Below are 22858 nucleotides of genomic sequence, written 5' to 3' on the forward strand. Positions count from 1 at the left end.
GATAGTGTTGTTGGACTACTGATGAGCCTCTCTGTTCAAAGCAGAAATACTACAAACGAGTCCTAGTGCCCATCCCACCCACGAGGTCCCAGCAGGGCAGTTCGTGTATGGGGGTATTTGCCTCTGGAGTTATGTACTACTGCATGAGGACCACACGGTGTCAGTATAACACAGCACACCGTATTTACTCTCCGTGGACCCGCCTTGAGTGTATAGAGTGCATAGAGGACAGTGTATAGAGGTTAGTGTATAGAGGACAGTGTATAGAGTGTATAGAGGACAGTGTATAGAGTGTATAGAGGTTAGTGTATAGAGGACAGTGTATAGTGTATATAGAGGATAGTGTATAGTGTATATAGAGGACAGTTTATAGTGTATGCAGAGGATAGTGTATAGTGTATATAGGACAGTGTATATAGAGGACAGTTTATAGTGTATATAGAGGATAGTGTATAGTGTATATAGAGGATAGTGTATAGAGTGTATAGAGGTTAGTGTATATAGAGGACAGTGTATATAGAGGACAGTGTATAGTGTATATAGAGGATAGAGTATAGAGGATATTGTATAGAGTGCATAGAGGATAGTGTGTAGAGGATAGTGTATAGTGTATATAGAGGGTAGTGTATAGAGTGTATAGAGGATAGTGCATAGAGGATAGTGTATAAAGTGTGTAGAGGATATTGTATAGAGTGCATAGAGGATAGTGTATAGAGGATAGTGTATAGAGTGTATAGAGGTTAGTGTATATAGAGGACAGTGTATATAGAGGACAGTGTATAGTGTATATAGAGGATAGAGTGTATAGAGGATATTGTATAGAGTGCATAGAGGATAGTGTGTAGAGGATAGTGTATAGTGTATATAGAGGGTAGTGTATAGAGTGTATAGAGGATAGTGCATAGAGGATAGTGTATAAAGTGTATAGAGTGTAGAGGATATTGTATAGAGTGTATAGAGGATAGTGTATAGAGGTTAGTGTATAGAGTGTATAGCGTGTGTAGAGGATAGTGTATAGAGTGTATAGAGGATAGTGTATAGAGTGTATAGAAGAGAGTGTTTAGAGTGTATAGAGGATAGTGCATAGATTCCCCGTGGATCCGCCTTGAGTGCATACGGGATCCTAGCAAATATTTGCGTGTGTCACCAAAGTAGGTTTGCTTAACTTCACCGCTCATGCTGAGTTCTAATCGCATGTGCCAACGTGCATTGTGCCAGTTCTCTCTGTAAATGTCTCTAGATGGAAATGACTGTTGCGCTCATTCAGATCAGCACTTGAAAAACGAACAGAAAGGATATAAAAGTTTTTGCCACAGGCTTCCATGTGTCACAGGGGCTACCAGCTTTAAGGAGCTGCGTGTGGAAACACGTGCATGATGATCCTGACATTCTCACGCAGACTGTTTAAGTCTCGCGTCACGACCTGCTGCAGACTGCCACACAGGCCGCCACGCGCGGAGCAGGAGCGCGGCTCAGCGCGAGACGCACCGAGATCAACGAGGACCGTGTCCTAATATTTATTCATCTACAGCGTAATGACGAAGGAGGTTTTATGTCCTTTTTTTTCTGGAGCCTTGACGTCATCTCTCGCATAGAATTGTGATCTCATATTTAAAAAAATATTTAAAAATAAATCGCTGTAAGTCGCGTCTCATAAGTCCACACGTATATGACTGTCAGATTTGCTTAGATGCATACGCTAATAATTTTCAAAAATCTGATCAGGTGAAATTTCTTCCAAATGAATAGCATTTAGTCTAGAAGGCTGTCTAAGAATTAAAATACAGTTCACCTTCAGTCTGTTCGCGTCACTGTTTTTCATTTATTCGCTCCATTATCAGTGCAATCATGCCTGTGTCCGCTAGGGGCAGCAGCTTCACTGGTAAAACTCCATTCAAACCCCAATGAGGATGAAATTACTTGAGAACTGTCTGGTTCCTCAGCCATGTGTGTGTGTGTGTGTGAGTGTGCAGCACTGCTCTCTTCTCGTCCTCCTCCTTCTAACCTCCAATTCCAAGCAGTTCTCAGATCATTGGGGTCTGATTCTACTAGTTAAAGGCTCGGTAATTAGCTGGCATGCACGCTGATCTGTGGCGTGCCAGGGTCCCCCAGGCACACATATGACCCATCGCTGCAGGTTCAAACAACACCCGTCCTGTATCTGACCACACCATCCATACTTGGCATGGTTAGTAACAAGACGCTGTGTTTCTTCACACACTCATTGGCTCAAGCACTTGCAGTCCCAACGTCCTACCCAGATGGTGTTTCTCAGCACTGCCTGCCATCCGTACAATGACTTGCACATTTATGCTACTGAATGGTAAATAAGTTTTGTCTCCATCCAGCAGACTCATTAGGTTGGAGGTTAGCCCCACCCCAGACAGATGGTTGGTGGAGTTTAATGAGTTGCTTCTTTTAGGCTGGGTGATGGACAGTAGGTTATGGTGGTGTGTGTGTGTGGGGGGGGGGGGGGGGGGGTGTTTGAGGGGGGGCCCCCTGAGTAAAGTATTGAGAATGAACTAACAATTTGGGCCTTTCTTTCTAAATCATTACCACACTTTCATATGATGCAACAGTCCATATAGAATAAGACTGAACCGGTGATACAATTCTCTTGCTATAATATAGTAATGATATATGGATACATATATATCTATATAGATACATATCTATCTATCTATCTATCTATCTATAGACAGATGGATAGATCGATTTATTTATTTATTTATTTTCTAGCTCTTATATTCCAGAGGTAACCGGAGCACTAGAGGCTGTGACCCCCAAACTGGGAGAATGGCTCCAGCAGATTCCAGGAACAACATCCGAGATCTCCGTCCAGAAGAGTGCAGTCCTTGATACAGTTAAGATACTAACACAGGACCCTCAAGCTCCCAGACCTCTGGTAGAGGACCTGAGCTTGAAGGAAAGAGAGAGTGAGGAGAATTAGGTAATTATATATATATATATATATATATATATATATATATATATATATATATATATATATATATATATATATATATATATATATCATACGTATATGATCAATGTCTGATGCATCACCTACCTAAACCTTATTTATTTTTTACGCTTTGCAAGTTCACGTGTCGCATCTTTAAATACTTAGACACGTTTTCCTTTAAAAACTCTTCAGCAATTAAAACCTGACAATAGGTCTCATTAATTCCCGTCTGTCCTTATTTCCTTCCGTTCCCTGCTACAGACGAGCAGTGCGTTCAGTTACAGCATCGCCGCGAGCGCTGGGGGGCGGGGGGCGGTAGACCGCGGCGCGCGCTGCCTTTGTGGCCGACGACTCGAAGGCGTGGTGAGCGCGAGTGAATGCGGGCGTGCGCGAGCCGCGAGCGCGAGTGACCACAGACGCTGCTCGCTCAACGCCTCGCGCCTGAGCGGAACACGAGCGAAGGATGCATGCGCCGAACTGAGCCAGCTCCCCCGCGTGCCGGCGACCAGCAGCTCCCCGCGTGCCGGCGACCAGCAGCTCCCCGCGGACTCGGACTGAACGGAAACGCCCTTATGAAAGGTAGGAGTCCTGCGCTCGCTCATCTCCCCAGCAGCACGTGAACAGGTCCGGGCTGCATGGGGCTCGCCTGCACTGGAAGCACATCTGATGCGCGAGGTTGGGCTTGCATTTCCCTTTGTGTGTGCGCGTGAAGCGGCGATGGTCGACACGTAAAGGTGTATGAGTCGCGTCCGTGCTGTGTGCGTCCAGGGACGTTCAGGCTGAAGACATTAACCCTTGCGCCGTTATTCTATCCTATAATAAACCACATTTACACAACTGCGGGACAGACCGAATTTGAAAGATAGTCTACCGAACTGGTGCCTAAGAAATGCTCCATCTTTTTAATTCATTTTTGAAATCCCAGGCGTACATGTTCATGGTTATCATTTTGGATAGCCCATACTGGCTTATGCAGCGTTAGACTAGTTTGCACTTAACGAATAACAAGAACAGATTATTTTTCCAGGGCGTCTTGCTCAGTCGGACACACTGAGCCGCCACTTTATTAGAAACGCGTACCTCCTCCGCGTGTTTGCAGGCCACTTTAGAAGGTTGTTTTATAAGTGAAGTGTAGTCTGTATATGCACAGAGGGTTGGCCATTCTCTGGACCTGTTGGCTGGTCAGATCCTGCTCACAGTGTGTGTAGGGGTGGTGTGCAGACCAGTCATGGGCTGTTGTCAAGGCTGTGAGAGTTGAGCCGTGTCGTCGGGGTCTTTGTACATGTTAGCGTCAGTACTGGTCATGTGATCAGAAACTGACCAACCGGTGCATGGGGGCTCTTAAGTGCTCACCTATACGACATTCCTAATTACATGGCTGGCGAGTGTATATTGACTCATTTAACAATTATGTATTTATACATTTATGCACAAATAGCACTTACACTTTACAGAGGATTGATTCAGTTACTCATCAGATTTTCAAGCCACATGTAGCCTCTATGAATATATAAATAGTTATTAACTGTCACACATCAAACTGCTCATCTTGGACTTATGAAGCCTACAGACCGGTGAGTTGCCAGGGACGACCACCGTGCCGTGGTACATCACGTAGGAGGGTAAAAGCTGCCTCTGGTCTGGTGGTCAGACCTGGGTGTGAGAGTGGGCGTGGTTGCTGCCCTCAGTCATCCCTGCAAATGGTGTCATGAGTGAGGAGAAGGCGTGAAGCCCTGTGCAAACTCCTGTTGATGAGCAGGGCAGTGAGATCTGGGGGCGTGGCCCTGGTGACGTGCTGGGGGCGTGGCCAGAGAGCTGGCTTTGTGGTGTAGCGGCCAGAGTACCTGGTGTGAGGCCAGGGGAGGTTGTTCTCAGCCCCGCTACACGTACACTCTGGTTAGTCCGGCTGGAGACTTGCTGTTCGCATGCTGGCTGAACTGGAATTGGTGGTCCCACCTTGTGTGTGTGTGTGTGTGAGTGCATATAATTGAAGGCTCTACCATGTGTGTGTGTGTGTGTGTGTGTGTGTGTGTGTGTGTGTGTGTGTGTGTATGTGTGTGTATGTGTGTGTATGTGTGTGTATGTGTGTGTATGTGTGTGTGTGTGTGTGTGTGTGTGCGTGCGTGTGCATATAACTGAAGGCTCTACCGTCTGTGTGTGTGTGTGTGTGTGTGTGTGTGTGTGTGTGCATATAACTGAAGGCTCTACCGTCTGTGTGTGTGTGTGTGTGTGTGCATATAACTAAAGGCTCTACCGTGTGTGTGTGTGCGCATATAACTGAAGGCTACCGTGTGTGTGTGTGTGTGTGTGTGTGTGTGTGTGTGTGTGTGTGTGTGCGCATATCTGAGGGCTCCACCGCGTGTGTGCATATAACTGAAGGCTCTACCATGTGTGTGTGTGTGTGTGTTCATGTATGTGCATATAACTGAAGGCTCTACCGTGTGTGTGTGTGTGTGCATGTGCATATAACTGAAGGCTCTACCGTGTGTGTGTGTGTGTGTGTTCCTGTATGTGCATATAACTGAAGGCTCTACCGTATGTGTGTGTGTGTGTGTGTGTGTGTGTGTGTTCATGTATGTGCATATAACTGAAGGCTCTACCGTGTGTGTGTGTGTGTGTGCGCGTGTGCATATAACTGAAGGCTCTACCGTGTGTGTGTGTGTGTGTGTGTGTTCATGTATGTGCATATAACTGAAGGCTCTACCATGTGTATGTGTGTGCGCATATAACTGAAGGCTCGACCGTGTGTGTGTGTGTGCGCGTGTGCATATAACTGAAGGCTCTACCGTGTGTGTGTGTGTGTGTGTGTTCATGTATGTGCATATAACTGAAGGCTCTACCATGTGTATGTGTGTGCGCATATAACTGAAGGCTCGACCGTATGTGTGTGTGTGTGTGTGTGTGTGCGCACGCATATCTGAGGGCTCCACCGTGTGTGTGTGTGTGTGTGTGTGTGTGTGTGTGTGTGTGTGTGTGTGTGTGTGTGTGTGTGTGTGTGTGTGCACATGATAGTGAAGACCGTGGGAGCTGTTTGATCCTGGCTTGTCTCACAGGTGTCTTGTCTCATGTTCAGAGCGGAACACAAAGGTACTGTGCAGATATCCAAATGCATTTGTTCAATTAATGCACATTTTGTTTCCTTGTTTTCAGTTTCCAAGGCTTTTGGAAGAAGGCTGATGTTGTTTGCTTGTGAAAGTCTCATGACCGTCCATATTTGGACATTCACTTAGAAAATAAAACAAGACCATTGGGAGGAGATTTGCATGCCTCATTTGCATGCCATCACTCTGGTGGATGCTCACACTTAGGGAACCAGGAATCTGTCAGGTGAATTTACATAGCTGAAAATGAATATTCATGAACAGCTTGTGCCACGGAGGACACTGCTGGGGTGTGTGGTCCAGGGCCCGGCTCGCTGCGCTAAGTTTACCATAACGTAGTAAAACCCCACCTCCACTGCTCCCGTAGTCTGCAGCAGGCTTGTTATTTCCTGAAGTCTACGCCATCGACTGGACTGCGCTGACCTTTTGTTTGTGGTGTCTCCTCCTCCTCTTTTGGGTCAGGAAGAGGCATCGTGGTTTGTAGTGTGGAACGGCCGTCAGCCTGGCCAGCAGGAAGCCGGAGATCCTGCCAGCTTCCTGTAGTGTCATGATCTTCCAACAGGAAGCATTGGAAAACACAGACAGACTAGTTTGAAACAGCGGTTCAGGAAAACACATGCTTGTTGGGCCGAGACTAGAATATTCTGTCCCCTCTGCCCATCGGAAGTAGCAGTACATTATTTTGATGACTTTAATGTGGCCTTCCTGTGAGTTGTTCCCGTTTTGTGGAATTTACGCTGGCTAATGGATCATGACAGAACCGAAAATGGGTTCGGTTGATCCGTCATTTCGTTGGTCCCTCTCCTGGATTCTCCTGGATTGGGGTAGAGACGTCTCCTCTTCCCCAGTCTCTCACGAGGACGTTTGTTTGAAGAAGAAGCTTTTCATCATTTAGACTTTCTGTGGAGGGATGTGCTGGGTCGCCACTGACACACACACACACACACACACACACTCACACACACTCTCACACACACACACACACACGCACTCTCACACACACACACACACGCACTCGCGCGCACACACACACACACTCACGCACTCGCGCGCACACACACACACACTCACACACACGCGCACACACACACACACACTCACACACACGCGCACACACGCACACATGCACACACACACACACACGCGCACACACACACACACACACACGCATGCGCGGGCATGCTCAGGCAGAGGGCTATTTTAGGACTGTGGAGGTGCTCCTCACAAACCCACCTGAGTCTCAGTTCCATGTCTGACAGGGCAAACCGAGCAGGAGCAGCATCAGCATTTGCTGGGGAACAAAAGTATCTGTGCTTGAAGACCTCAGGAACGTTAGTGATGACCTATCAAATGCGTGAATTACAGTAATGGTTTCATGTTGTGTTCTCTAGCTCAGAACACACTGCAGATGTGTGTTTGCCAGCTATAACAAGGATTTGCAGCCAGGAGCTGGAGAGAGAGACAGAGAGAGAGAGAGAGAGAGAGAGAGAGAGAGAGAGAGAGAGAGAGAGCCATGTGAGAGCTACCGAGCAGGAAGCTGGCTCCCTACTTTAGACACACCGGCTACCTCCTACAGCTGGTGCCGTATCTACCTCCAAGCTACTCTGTGTGTGTGTGTGTGTGTGTGTGTGTGTGTGTGTGTGTGTGTGTGTGTGTGTGTGTGTGTGTGTGTGTGTGTGTGTGTGTGTGTGTGTGTGAGAGAGAGAGAGAGAGAGAGAGAGAGGTGTAATCAGTCTCTAGATGGATCCTATGACATGTTATCGACCTCTATTGTTTAGATGAGAAACTAGAGAGGCTTGCGTGTGTGGTTTGCTCACAAATGCCTGTGCTAGAACTACTGCTTTGGAAACCCACAGGATCTTGCCGTTGAACTCAAGAAGGACCAGCTGTGAGCATCAGGTCTCTTGTATCATATTTATGCTGGTCAAGGCACTCAGTGTTACGATTCTGAAGAATCCCAGTGTATGTCTTTTGGGGTAATCAATGTGATTTGTTTGATTATATCTGCATGTCAAAGACACTCACAAAAATCTAAATGATCTATAACACAACCTAAAGTACTTAAAAAGTGTTCTAGATTATTTTCTGAGCCAGTGATTAAAACATGGGTTCGGGGGGGTGGGGTTTGTAGAGGGTAACGTCCACATCAGACACCAGGGGGCTCTGGTTGAGACTCCCGTTGATACGGAGGGCTGTGCTGAAGAAGTCCCGTGCTCTGTTGCAGAGTGCAGTGGGAAAGGCTAGAATGAGCAAAACGCAGCGAACGCCTGCGTTGTGTCTGTTTGAGTAACAGCATGGAGGCAGCTGCGCTACGGTGGGGGTGGGTGCGGGGCAGTCTGGCATGCCCATCTTCTTGCCTCGTTTACTCCGCTGGGCTGTACGCGGGACACCCTACCCTCGCCCACAGGGCTGCACAGCTGCCTCAAGGCCACTGCAGTTCCCAGCTGGCCTGTAGGGGGAGCCAGAGAGGTTTTAGCTCAATCTCAGCACTGCTGCATAATTGCTACTGCTCCCACAAACACCGGTTTAAATACCGCACTCTCTAACGTCTCCCTGTGGTAAAACACTTAAGTCAGACATGAATGGAGGTCTTTAGTGAGTCTTTAATGAATTTGGTGTTTAAACAGGTTCTGCATCCAGGACAGACAACCACACGACTACTAATGCTTAAACTGATATCATTATTAAAGCAACATTAACTCTAATAGCATTTTTATTAACACTGTGATTAACATTTCTGAACACGACAGCCGTGACAACAGCAGTGATATTATCAGCACAGTCATTAATACAGTGTCGCAGTAATACAACGCTGGGACTTCTGGTGCGGATCACGGAGCAGCGCTGGATCTGGACCTAAAACAGCAGAAGACGACAAGAGGATCACTGATGAAGATGACGATGACGAGAGGAAGGGTGATGATGATGATAAAGTGTCATTGTGGTCACTGATGTAATAATAACTGCAGTGAGTGCGGATACAAGCTGCTGGCCAGCGTCGCTTGTGTTTAATTACATCTGAGGTTGCCAGATCAATAGAAATAAAGCAATTTCAGTGGAGCGCCTGCACTGGTCTCTTAATCACCTCTGCGATGGGGAGGCGGGTCGAGGGTCATTGTCCAGGGCACGCGTCTTACGCCAGGCTGAAGGGCGGGCCGACGCTGAGGACTAACATGAGTGACGTGGGCCAGAGCAGAGCAGAGGAGAGGAGAGGAGAGGATTGTGTGTGTGTGTGAGTTAGTTAGTTTGTTTGTTAGTTAGTTTGTTAGTGCGTTTGTTGGTTTGTTGGTTTGTTAGTTTGTTGGTTTGTTGGTTTGTTGGTTTGTTAGTTTGTTGGTTTGTTAGTTTGTTGGTTTGTTAGTGTGTTAGTTTACTAGTTAGTTAGTTAGTTTGTTAGTTTGTTAGTTAGTTTGTTAGTGCGTTTGTTGGTTTGTTAGTGCGTTTGTTGGTTTGTTAGTGCGTTTGTTGGTTTGTTAGTGCGTTTGTTGGTTTGTTAGTGTGTTTGTTGGTTTGTTAGTGCGTTTGTTGGTTTGTTAGTTTGTTAGTGCGTTTGTTAGTGCGTTTGTTAGTGCGTTTGTTAGTTTGTTGGTTTGTTGGTTTGTTAGTTTGTTGGTTTGTTAGTGTGTTAGTTTACTAGTTAGTTAGTTAATTAGTGCGTTAGTTTGTTAGTGCGTTAGTTTGTTAGTGTGTTAGTTTGTTTGTTAGTTTGTTGGTTTGTTAGTTTTTGTTAGTGTGTTAGTTTGTTAGTTAGTTTATTAGTTTGTTAGTGTTTTAGTTTGTTAGTTAGTGTGTTAGTTTGTTAGTTAGTTAGTTCGTTAGTGTGTTAGTTGGTTAGTTAGTGTGTTAGTTAGTTAGTGTGTTAGTTGGTTAGTTAGTTAGTTAGTTATTTTGTTAGTGTTTTAGTTTGTTAGTTATTTTGTTAATGTTTTAGTTTGTTAGTTTGTCTGAGGGACAGATGCTGCTGTCACACGCTGCTGTTTTTTATTGGAACTTTGACTGACAGGAAGTCGCAACTCTGACAGGAAGAAGTTCCTTTGTCTTCATGCAGGAACCTGCTAACCTCCACAACTCCTCCTACGCCACGTGTTGAGATTTCATTCACCCGTCCACTGAGCTACAAGCTTCAATATATGTACTGTTACTTTACTTTACTTTATCACCTTTCACGCGTAACAAACAAAAATTAAACGCCGTCGTTCACCTGAACCTGAACGTGAACCTTCTGGGGAACAAGCTTAAGACCTCCTCTGCTAAACGAGGGCAGGCGCCGTGGAGCCTGTGAGATTCAATTCCTGATCAATTATTCATCAGTGGATCCAGCAAAGATAAGCCTGAATACGGCTCCTTCTAGATCCCTCCGACTCCAGTGTCCCTTCTCGGCAAGAGACATGTCTCGCGTCGCCCAGATTTCCTGAATTTCGTTAACAGTGGAGTTTACATTGGAATTCATGGTGGAATTTACGGCAGTATAGAATTCTAAATAGCGTAGACTTGATCAGGTGGTGGCTGGTATCGCAGTATCTGATTTTCAGTGATCTCCCAAATCTGGCAGTGAGCATGAAGGTGTGGTCTAGCTGACGTACAAGCCTACCTCGTTGCTATCAGAACCCAAAGCTGCCTTCACACACGCCAGGTAAACTAGGACCAACCTCGCAGTGCTGAAAACAGCTCCAGCTCTGCTGGGCTTCTGTCACAGCCTGGGAATGTTCAGCTGTGATCCAGCAACCACTGGCTAATGAAGCTAATGCTAGCTTAGCGTCGTATGGTGGAGTGTAATATCGCAGTCTCCATTCAGTTTGTAGGGTCTAAGCGCACGCGCGCGCACACACACACCCATATACACACACGCATGCACACACGCATGCACACACACATGCACACACACACACACACACACACTCATTGTCAGAACAGTGGAAGCACTCAGTCTAAAAGCGCGTGTTGCTCTGTCTTTACTGTACATGTTTGAAGGGTTCATTATGAATTCATTCACTGCACTCACTGCTGAATAATGAATGACATCATCAGACAGGAAGAAAGCTTGTGCAGCAGCACGGATCACACACAGCCACTGGGCGCTGAGAGGACGGTGTCCCTGAGTCCTGATGCCCCTCCACCCTCCACCCTTCACACTCCACCCTCCACCCTTCACCCTCCACACTCCACCCTCCACCCTCCACCCTTCACCCTCCACCCTCCACCCTTCACACTCCACCCTCCACCCTCCACCCTTCACCCTCCACCCTCCACACTCAACCCTCCACCCTTCACCCTCCACCCTCCACCCTCCACCCCATTCTACAGTGGAGGTCTTAACTCCTTCCCCACCAGCTCCAGTTCTGATCAAAGGGGTTAGGGCTTTAAGATCTTTACCTTAAAGATGACGTGCGTGTGTGTGTGTGTGTGTGTGTGTGTGTGTGTGTGTGTGTGTGTGTGTGTGTGAGAGAGAGAGAGAGAGAGTGTGTTTGTATGTATGTGTGTGTGTGTGTGTGTGTGTGTGTGTGTGTGAGAGAGAGAGAGAGAGAGAGAGAGTGTGTTTGTATGTATGTGTGTGTGTGTGTGTGTGTGTGTGTGTGAGAGAGAGAGAGAGAGAGTGTGTTTTATGTATACGTGTGTGTGTGTGTGAGAGAGAGAGAGAGAGTGTTTTATGTATACGTGTGTGTGTGAGAGAGAGAGAGAGAGAGAGAGAGAGAGTGTGTGTTTGTATGTATATGTGTGTGTGTGTGTGTGAGAGAGAGAGAGAGAGAGAGAGTGTGTTTGTATGTATGTGTGTGTGTGTGTGTGTGTGTGTGTGTGTGTGTGTGTGTGTGTGTGAGAGAGAGAGAGAGAGAGAGAGAGTGTGTGTTTGTATGTATGTGTGTGTGTGTGTGTGTGTGAGAGAGAGAGAGAGAGAGAGTGTGTTTTATGTATACGTGTGTGTGTGTAAGAGAGAGAGAGAGAGAGAGAGTGTGTTTTATGTATACGTGTGTGTGTGTGTGTGAGAGAGAGAGAGAGAGTGTGTTTTATGTATACGTGTGTGTGTGAGAGAGAGAGAGAGAGAGAGAGAGAGTGTGTTTGTATGTATATGTGTGTGTGTGTGTGTGTGTGTGTGTGTGTGTGTGTGTGTGTGTGTGTGTGTGTGCGTGCGCAGGTGTGTGTATTTGTTTCCACATCTACAGTTACCATCCACTTCAGAACACAATAGACAGTACTGACCTGATTGGCTTCCCTGGTGTGACTGCAGCGTTAAACCCTAGCACAAGGTCAAGCCTGTGAGGTCATCAGACACGGTGCGTTCTCTGGACGAGCTCCCTTCAGTGGGACAGCTTCACACACAATGCTGCTTTGTCTGTGTAGAATGTGTTCTTCACTCAGAGGGCATGCCTGGATCAGCCTGGGTTAATGGTGTCAGGAGACCTGTCAGGCCCAGGGCTCTAGTTCTGGATCCCTCTCCAATGTGCAACACACACACACACAGCAAGAGAAATACACATACAGAGAGAGAGAGAGAGGAGAGAGAGAGAGAGAGAGAGAGAGAGAGAGAGAGAGAGAGAGAGAGAGAGAAATACACACACACACACACATTGTCTATAGTCTTCACATCTCTACTAGGTTAAACCTAGTAGAGGAGGAGGAGGAGGAGAACCCTGCTGGTTTCTACATTTTGATGCCTCTGTGTGTGTGGGTGTGTGTGTGTGTGTGTGTGCGTGTGTGTGTGCACGCACATGAGAGAGAGAGAGAAACAGAGACAGAGAAAGAGTGTTCACCTCATAAAGTCATTTCATTTTTGGAATTTGTGCAAATTGCTTGCTTAGTGAGACATTTAACTGTGTGAGGACACTAGTTGCATTTCACTCATGGTGTTCATGTTTGTGTGTTTTCTGAGGGTTTATTGCTTTTCTAGCTGCTATAAATCTGTTCCATGGTTGTAGCTGATCAGTAAGTAACAGGACTCCGCCCTGTCTGGGTCACAGAGCAGACATTTGTAGCAGCAACTGTTCAAGCATTCACCACTTAAAATTAACTTGATTTTATTGCTCTTCCAGTAGGGGACATTATAAAATGATCACAGAGTTACTAGTGAATAAAATAAACCGTATCTCTCCCGAAGAAATACCTACGAGAGACTGTTTAAAGGGCTGGCTAGCCAGACTGGTTGGCAGAGAGGAGTTAAAAATAAAAGTTATGATTCATTTCTGAAGCTGTACTGAGTGTCTGATGCCATCAGAAGACATTGCCATGCCAGATCAGGCATCGTGGCCACTAGGATAAAGGAATGAATTTATTCTCAAACAAGTTTTCAAACTAATCTTTTTTTTTTAGTTAAATGTTAAAGTTTAATATCGCAGTTGTAATCTGTAATTCCTGTTCCTCTGCCTAGAATTCCGACTGTGAGAAAGCCTTGTGTAATCTGTAAACTGGAAAAGTATTACCCACACTGAGTTAGGGATTAGGGTTTAGTGCGAAACACTGCCATCTAGTGGCAGCAGGTCTGATGCATGCGAACACGCTAAAACTATATCAGCGAATACGAGCTCACTGGTCAGCAGAGATTTCTTTTAATAACCAGTAATGTAGATTAACCTCAGGCTTCAACAGAGCTGAATGGCTTCCCACACACACACACACACACACACACACACACACACACACACACACACACACACACACGCGCGCATAGGTTTCCGGTTCTTCTACCAGGTCCAGTTTGGTTCTGGGTTTTATTTTATTTTTAAGGCCTACATGCGTTTTGGGGGATTTGTGCCATTTCACTTAAGTGAAATATTTATGAAACTAATTCTGACAGCAGCCCATAAAATCACCACGGCAGGCAACAGTAGGAAAAATAATACCAGAATAGATGTTCTGTTTGTGGGTTATTTGTATTGAGTCAGAACTGGGGCATAGCAAACCAGCACAGCTTTGCCTCTCAGTTACCCACTAACGACTCCCAGCTGATTGGCTGGTGGTGGAGCTGGTGAACAGGATTTGATTGGCCTGTTAATTGATGTGGCCACAGCAGGGCAGTCTGGCTGATCTGTCTGTCTGTCTCCCTCCCTCCTCTGCCAAGGCCTGTACGTGTGGATAAGCTCCCAGCGCGTCACACACGCAGAAACGTGGGCGCAGAACCAGAGATCTGCGCTCCCTTCTGTTTTGTGTCTGCGCGTGCGTGTGTGCGCGTCTGTCCTGCCCAAGCACGCTGTCGTGATGTCATGTGTTGGGTCGGTGCCGGGCCGGCGGTTCACTGGGACCAGGAAACTCTGAAGGAGCTGAACGGTGACACCTGGTCGTGTGTCTGAGAATGAACGCTCTCTGTCATCCAACACACCTGACTCTACACGGCGAGCTATTTAATGAGCTGGGATGCTAGTGTAGGAACGAACCAAAACGTGCAGAGTGAGGCGTGTCTGCAGTCCAATACACGCCCAAACTGGTACCATTACAGCGGTGTGCATCCATTTCTGAATATCTACTGTGTCTACACTACATAGTGAGCTATCTGAGGAAACCATAAATAATGCTTTAAAAAATGATGTAGCATTATTATAAACATTTTTTGACTCATAATTTATTTTACGAAATTGGTTTAAAACAAGGCTGCATATTTGATTTCAGCTTTAAGGGAACTCGCCTCACACCTCAGCAGTAATGGTTGCCAGGGGAGGTTCGTGGTACTAAGGGCTGTGAGTGACTAAACATTGCGCAGGTCAGAAGTCGGAGCATGCGCCAAACCGCATCTTACAACCGGCATCCAAGTGAAATTATGGGATTCTAATTAATATTAGCTTGCTTTGTATTGTGAAGAAAAGTGATTGGTAATACCTCGATTTCTGTGGAAGAAGGTCATTGACCAGAACTGGTTGATTTATGAGTTAATTAAAGGTCGATTTACCGTGTACAGATGTGTGTAGATGACTTTAAATGTACTGTAAAGAAATACAGCCCTGTCTAAGTGCCCATGTGTAGGCGAATATAAACTTTCTGTAATGCAATGCACGTGTCCGTCAGTAGCTCTGTGGTTTTTCAGCTGGGCTGCATCTGTCCCTTATCCTCAATCACAGCGGGGAAGTCACATTTAATGGCAGAAATGGTGGTTGAAGTCTTCTCGGAGTCGTGTCTGTGGTTTCCCTTGCGGTCTGTCATTCTGTAGGAGTTGGCATTCTTTCCTCCTGAGAAACCAGCAACGTTATTTCTCTTTTTTTCATTGAGAAAAACAACAATATTGTTTCCAGGTGAGGCTACGATGCAACTGGAGATAGAGTAGAGACTTCTGTTCTCTTGACTGAGTGACTTCTCCTGCCTGCACACTGGGTTTCCTCTCTAAGAATACATCTGGTCTTTAAGACCCACTCTAGCATCGCAGCGCGGTGAAGGAGACAGCCTGTAATCTCCCCATGCATGCTTTTACATCTGCTCACCCCAGGGTGAAAAACACGCCGTTCTGAGATATTCTGAGGAATGTGCGTGCGTGTGCGTGCGTGTGCGTGCCTGTGCGTGCGCGTGCGTGTGTGTGTGTGTGTGTGCGTGCGTCTGCCCACTCTGTGTGGACTGCAGGACTGGGTCGTCACACACTCTCCGGCAAACCCATTCTACCTCATCTGTCTCCCCTCGGGCGCACCTGGGGCACGGAGCCCTCGTGGGGTGAGCGTGTGAAGCTCAGTGGCTCTGTGGCCAGGCCTCCGGCTGCCTGGCAGGTGACTCGGGGTTGCGTCAGGACCGAGGAGTCTCGTCTGCGGGACTTTGGGCTCAGGATGGACCAATACGTGCAATAGCTGCTTCCTCCTGCGTGTGAGAGGTGTGCCACCTATGAGACAGGACCGGCCACCTGGCCCAGAGCTGGGAGCTTGTGCTGTGGCCAGGGTGTGGACGGACTGTCTTCTACACGGGACAGTGAGGCGCTGGTCTGACCGGTGACAGGAAGTGACCGGTTTGGGTTGCGTTTGTTACATCAGTTATTCACCTCTACTGTTTGTATTTCAGGTTTCCTTACAGGTGGTACTTTAAATGTATGTGTGAGAATTAGATAGTGTGCATATCTGTGTATGTGTGTGTGTGTGTGTATATGTGTGTGTATATGTGTGTGTATATGTGTGTGTATATGTGTGTGTGTGTGTGTGCGTGTGTGCGTGTGTGCGTGTGTGCGTGTGTGCGTGTGTGCGTGTGTGTGTGTGTATGTGCTGCCTGAAAGTGCAGTGCAATATTATCAGTGCAGCACTGAATGAGAAACTCCAAATGAAATGTAACTAATCCCGTAAACGCCTCTGCGTTGCCATGCAGATGAATCCCACACACAAAGACGTCTAGGCAGGATGAACCAGTAGCAAAATCAGAGAGCTCTGGAGTCCTTGTCTTTCTGCATGTGATGCATAGTGTCTCCAAACATTACAAATCTTGAGGTGATGTGTATGAGTGTCACAGTTTTATACTGTGCTGATCGGGAACTATGTGTAGTTGTTATCCCCTCACACACACACACACTCTCTCTCTCTCTCACATACACACACATACATGCACACATACACTCTCACACACACACACACTCTCTCTCTCTCTCTCTCTCTCTCTCTCTCTCTCACATACACACACACACACACACACACACATACATGCACACATACACTCTCACACACACATACACACACACACTCTTACACATACATACACACACACTCTCACACATACATACACACACACACACACACACACACACACTCTCTCTCTCTCACATACACACACACACACATACACACACACACACACACTCTTACACATACATACACACACACTCTCACACATACATACACACACACACACACACACACACACACACTCTCTCTCTCTCACATACACACACACACACACACACACACACACACACACACACACACACACACACTCTTACACATACATACACACACACTCTCACACATACATACACACACACACTCTCTCACACACACATACACACACACATCCCATGTTCTGTCATTAAACCTTCATACAGTCTTCAAAACCACCACGCAGAGTTGCGTCCTCGGTGTCGGTTGTCTCTGTCTCTGTAGGGTGCCGTAAAAAGCAGCAGCAGTCAGATTGTAAACTGTGCTGTAAAGTCCTCCCGTGTCCATGGAAACAGTGTGTCTCATTCACACATCACTGCAGTAACTACAGGCCACTGTGTGTAAACCAGACCAAAGTGGCTTCTTCACGCCAGTAACCCCCACCCGTACTTCACACCAGCAGTCAAAGTCAAAGTCAAATTTATTTCTCTAGTGCTTTTTACAACAGTTGGCACAAAGCAGCTTTACAAGTGTCCGAGTCCAAGCCTCCAGTGAGCGAGCCAAGGGCGACGGTGGGAGGAGAAACTCCATAGAGCATGAGGAAGAAACCTGGAGAGGAACCGAGACTCAGAGGGGGCGTCCTCCTCTGGCTGACAGCGGTCACCGTGATAGTAAAAATATAGACAATAAGGCGCAGAATAAGCAGTGAAAAACGAAATAACTAAATACTAAATATGAAAAAATCAATATCTAATCCGGCTTTCTAGAAGCCCTAGTCTGGTCCCGCCAGTGTGCGCGTGTCCGAAACACATCTTGCATCTTGTCTGTCAAGGGCAACGGAGAAGTATTTGTCTGGGGTGGAGGTGTGGTGGGATACCCTCCTTACTTCACACCAGCAAGCGGTCAGCCAGGTGGGAGTGCTCACAGTTTACAGTGAGGATGAGGACGCTTACCTGGCTCACCTGTCGCACACCTTCGTCCTCACAGATGACAGAGGGACGTCTCTGCCAGGTGCACCTCCTGGACGACAGGAAGCTGGAGCTGCTGGTCCAGGTAGGATTCGTGAACTTCCTGTAGCAGGCCAGTAATGCTAGTAGGAGAGCGCTTTCAGAGACCCCGTGCTATAATGTGTAACGTGTCTGATAATTGCAGTGTATCTGATATGACTTCATGGGCTTGAATGTCATGTTGGGAATGCAGGTATATAGGATCCAAAACCGTAGCTACAGCAACTGCATTATTCTCCTTTAATCCCAGGAACAACACTCAAAACCTCTGACAACCGGTGACGTCAGTGGTGTGAATTTACCTCTGTGGTTTCCAATGACTAGTGCGCGCCTCAGAGCTTGGTTCAGTATCCTGGTTCAGTAGCTCGGTTCAGTAGCTTGGGTTAGTAACTCGGTTCAGTATCCTGGTTCTGTAGCTCGGTTCAGCAGCTCGGTTCAGTAGCTCGGTTCAGTATCCTGGTTCAGTAGCTCGATTCAGTAGCTCGGGTTAGTAACTCGGTTCAGTATCCTGGTTCAGTAGCTTGGTTCAGTAGCTCGGTTTAGTAACTCGGTTCAGTAGTCTGGTTCAGTAGCTCGGTTCAGTAGCTCGGGTTAGTAACTCGGTTCAGTATCCTGGTTCAGTAGCTTGGTTCAGTAGCTCGGTTTAGTAACTCGGTTCAGTAGTCTGGTTCAGTAGCTCGGTTCAGTAGCTCGGGTTAGTAACTCGGTTCAGTAGCCTGGTTCTGTAGCTCGGTTCAGCAGCTCGGTTCAGTAGCTAGCTCGGTTCAGTATCCTGGTTCAGTAGCTCGGTTCAGTAGCTCGGGTTAGTAACTCGGTTCAGTATCCTGGTTCAGTAGCTCGGTTTAGTAACTCGGTTCAGTAGCCTGGTTCAGTAGCTCGGTTCAGTAGCTCGGGTTAGTAACTCGGTTCAGTAGCCTGGTTCAGCAGCTCGGTTCAGCAGCTCGGTTCAGTAGCCTGATTCAGTAGCAAGCTTCATAGTTTCAGCACGGCATGAAGTTCCGATCTCTCGTCTTCCTCCCTGTTCCTGCATAGCCCAGGCTGTTGTCCCGGGAGCTCCTGGATTTGGTCTCATCTCACTTTAACCTGAAGGAGAAGGAGTACTTCAGCTTCACCTTTGAAGATGACACGTGAGTACCTGTACTGACACCGGAACCAGGATACACACACACACACACACACACACACTCATACGCACACACACACACACACACACATACACACACATATACACACACACACACACACACACACACACACACTCATACACACACACACATACACACACATATACACACACACACACACACACACACACACACACACACATATACACACACACACACACACACACACACACACACACACACACACACACACTGAATGTGAATGCTAGAATTCTCATGACGCAGCTTTTCTATCTTCTTTGTTGCCCTAGTGGTCAGTGTAAATGGCTTCAGCTGGAACGCAGAGTTTTGGACCATGACTTCTCCAGGAAGTCTGGTCCCATCGCCCTCAGCTTCAGGGTCAGGTACGTGTGTCTGGCTCTGGGACACACCTGGAATCCATTGCTTACGAGTCATTCCTGGAAAAGGGAGCAGGTTAGATGAGTCTCTGACTGCTCCATAAACCTAAAAGCTCAACCGTCTGTTAAAGGGAACGATAGAAATGTTATTAGTCACATTTATATTGTGCATTTCTCCAACCCAAGGACACTTTACAAACAGAAATCAGCTTTTACCATCTAATCATTCACACAAAGTGCACTCTCTATTAGAAACCACAGCCAGGACCAGGACACAGCACTAACCATCACTGGACACACACACACACACAGAGCACCAACCATCACTGGACACACACACACACACACAGAGCACCAACCATCACTGGACACACACACACACAGAGCACCAACCATCATTGGACACACAGCACACCATCCATCACTGGACACACACACACAGAGCACCAACCATCACTGGACACACACACACACAGAGCACCAACCATCACTGGACACACAGCACACCATCCATCACTGGACACACACACACAGAGCACCAACCATCACTGGACACACACACCACCAACCTTCACTGTACATATATCCATACATATATACTTACACAATTCACATTCATACAGGACAATTTAGAATATCCAATCAACATCATCTCTGTGTTTTTGAACCCACACAGACAGAACATGGAAACTCCACCCAGGTACTGACTAGAACCCGAGACTCTAGAGCTGAGAGGCGAACACACCAACCAGCAAGCCACCGTGCTGCCATGGTGTGAAGTGCTAAAACTCTCTGTCTTCTCCTCGACAGATTTTACATTGAGAACATTTCCCAGCTGAAGGAGCACACAACCGTGGAGCTTTTTTTTCTCAATGCTAAAGCTGCCATTTATAACGTGAGTAGATGGACCTCCACCACTCGGCGAGTCTACGCGCCTGCGCCCCGGCCCACGGTCCCCTGTTAGTTAAACCGCTTCAAACCCCCCAACGGCCATCAGGGCTCCGAGCGAAGACGGTTGGGCGGGGTTCCCAGATCGGCTTCTCCAAAAAAAACCACCATTATGATGTTTACTACACACACATTAAACAGCCTAGAGTCGGCTTCTCGAGACTCGCTCGTCATCCTCACAAGCCAAAAGAAAATCACGGCAGAAGAAAAAAAAACAGGAAAATCACAACAGCTTTATTGAACAGCCGATAATCCGATAAAGTCACCTGTGCAAGAGCTTTAAAATGCAGCCAACGTAAAAAGTCATTTCACTTTTTATTAGCAAATATGTGATTAAGCAGGGCATAAACATTGAATAAACATATTTACCGATCAGGTATTCAAAAATAACCAGCGCTGGAATGTTGTGTGTATTAGTACCTGGCCATAAGTGAACTTTCTATGTCTCCCCTCCCTGCTTGCGTTCGTCCAGGGCGACATCGAGGTGGAGAGTGAACTCGTTTTCAAACTGGCTGCACACGCTCTGCAGGTTAGAAGAGTCCCGTTGGGTTTGGTTTTCTTATTAATCTTGTACTCTATTTGCCACACTGACAGAAACCCAAAACATGAACACAAATGTGGTTTATATTTCCAGGAAGCCAAAGGCGACTATACCAGGTAAATAAAGCCCAAAGACTGAAACCTCGCCGTGTGTCACTGAGTTGGCCTGACTGTGCTTTCTCCAAAGTCTTTGAACAGTTATCAGAACTCACTGAGTTAAAAAAAAACGTTTTTATGCCTTAAATTAACGGATCCTCTGTTCACCGGTTACCGTAGTGACGAGAACACCAGGGTGGACTTAAAGAAGCTTCCCACTCTGCCAACCAGAGTCCTGAAGGAACATCCATCTCTGGCTTACTGGTCAGCTTAACGACCTCACGGACAAAAACGCCCCCACAACGCTGGAGCTGCCTGCTGACGTGCCAACGGCGTCAAATGTTTATTCATTCTGTGTCCGAAATCAAACCGGTAGCACTGTCACACTGAGCAGCTCGGCTGTTTGGACATTAGCTAATTGTTTTAATGACTGAACAGAAATGATTGAACAGTTAAATTTGGCTGAAGCGTAAGAACCTGAGCAATGTGTGTTCCGCTTGGCGCTGCCCTGGAGCAGACTGAACAGGCAGGAAGATGTCAGAGGCACACAACACAGCACAACACCTGCTGTACATTTACAGTGGCACTGCAGTGCTGAGGGGCATTTGTGATAGAGGGAGTGTGTGTGTGTGTGTGTGTGTTTGTGCATGAGTGTGTGTGAGCGTGTGTGTGTGCATGTATGTGTGTGTGTGCGTGCATGTGTGCGTGTGTGAGTGTGTGCGTGCGTGCGTGTGTGCATGCGCACATGTGAGTGTGTGCTGTGCGTGAGAGTGTGTGCGTGTGAGTGCGTGTGAGTGTGTGCGTGAGTGTGTTTGTGCGTGTGTGCATGCGCACATGAGTGTGTGTGTGCATGCATGTGTGTGTGTGTATGCATGCGTGCGCGTGTGTGCACATGTGCGTGCGTGTGAGTGCGTGAGTGTGTGCGTGAGTGTGCACGTGTGAGTGTGTGCGTGAGTGTGCGTGTGTATGCGTGTGCTTTCATCCTCTCTGTCTCTCTGCAGTGAAGAGAGAGTGATTCAGCACCACAGGCAGTTGAAGGGCGCATCTCGTGGTCAAGCCATCGTACAGTGAGTAATAGAAAATGAAATGATTAGACTTGCAGGGGCGGGGCATCCCAGCAGACCTAATTTATGATTGGCCACATAAATTCTGGCTTGGGCCAGTCAATAGCGTGGACATGTAAGGGGGAGGTTCAATAGTAGTCTCAGATTAATGCGCATTGCTCGGTGTGACTAAGAGGGATGGTCTTTGTTTCAGGTACTTGACCCTAGTGGAGGCCTTGCCCACATACGGAGTGCACTACTATGCAGTGAAGGTAATAGACAAAGTTTGAATACACAATCGATATGTTGAGCCCATTCTCAGGAAAAAACTAAATCCCTTCAGGGGGCTCTGCTACGGGCCACTGATGGAAGCAATAACCTCCACGACTTCTGTGATGAAAAGCATCATCACAGCAATATTGCTGCACTTTGCCAAACACGTGGTTTTCTCCGATGTCCCCACATGCAGACGTCTAGGACTATAAGACGTCTCCCGTACGTTCTGAAGTGTCTTTGTTTCTGTGTCTTTCTGGCAGGATAAACAGGGCATCCCTTGGTGGCTTGGAATCAGCTACAAAGGCATTGGGCAGTACGACATCCAGGACAAAGTGAAACCGCGAAAGGTGCCCAGCATCCCTTTACTCTCTACGGATGAACACTGGCTGGTTTTCCCGTGTTAGTGGTGTGGAGCATCGTGGCTGTGATGGGTGTGCGAGGCTCTCCCAAAAAAGGGTGTCAGTGACCAGGCGTGTCAGTGACCAGGCGTGTCAGTGACCAGGCGTGTCAGTGACCAGGCGTGTCAGGGACCAGGCGTGTCAGGGACCAGGCGTGTCAGGGACCAGGCGTGTCAGGGACCAGGCGTGTCAGCGACTAGGCGTG

General features: G+C 47.2%; 1 protein-coding gene and 1 long non-coding RNA gene across 11 annotated transcripts in view; one reads left to right on the forward strand and one right to left on the reverse strand.

Annotated features, from left to right (window-relative positions):
* The first annotated feature begins 3265 nt into the window (after positions 1-3265).
* Positions 3266-22858, forward strand: part of frmd4bb (FERM domain containing 4Bb) — a 34020-nt gene continuing 14427 nt past the window's right edge. For 4 of the 9 annotated variants that reach the window (XM_027025579.3, XM_081706694.1, XM_081706693.1 and 1 more), the window contains exons 1-9: positions 17763-17876; positions 18863-18957; positions 19266-19358; positions 20163-20247; positions 20773-20957; positions 21117-21200; positions 21938-22003; positions 22194-22251; positions 22516-22602. In XM_027025579.3, coding sequence (XP_026881380.2) covers positions 17763-17876; positions 18863-18957; positions 19266-19358; positions 20163-20247; positions 20773-20957; positions 21117-21200; positions 21938-22003; positions 22194-22251; positions 22516-22602 — 867 coding nt within the window. Of the gene's footprint in view, positions 3545-17762; positions 17877-18862; positions 18958-19265; positions 19429-20162; positions 20248-20772; positions 20958-21116; positions 21201-21937; positions 22004-22193; positions 22252-22515; positions 22603-22858 lie in introns of those variants that run through there. The other 5 variants (XM_027025582.3, XM_027025584.3, XM_027025581.3 and 2 more) reach the window with 4 other exon arrangements.
* Positions 17293-20817, reverse strand: LOC113587077 (uncharacterized). Of its 2 annotated transcripts, XR_014119684.1 has the most exons (4): positions 20721-20817; positions 19241-19412; positions 17777-18913; positions 17293-17473 (listed from the first exon to the last, which is right to left on the reverse strand). It is a non-coding gene; the product is annotated as an uncharacterized LOC113587077 (long non-coding RNA). The 2 variants fall into 2 exon arrangements; XR_014119683.1 differs by having other exon boundaries at positions 17293-18913.

Source organism: Electrophorus electricus, chromosome 24 (assembly GCF_041902795.1).
Source record: "Electrophorus electricus isolate QZ-2024a chromosome 24, ASM4190279v1, whole genome shotgun sequence".
NCBI classification, from domain to species: Eukaryota; Metazoa; Chordata; class Actinopteri; order Gymnotiformes; family Gymnotidae; genus Electrophorus; species Electrophorus electricus.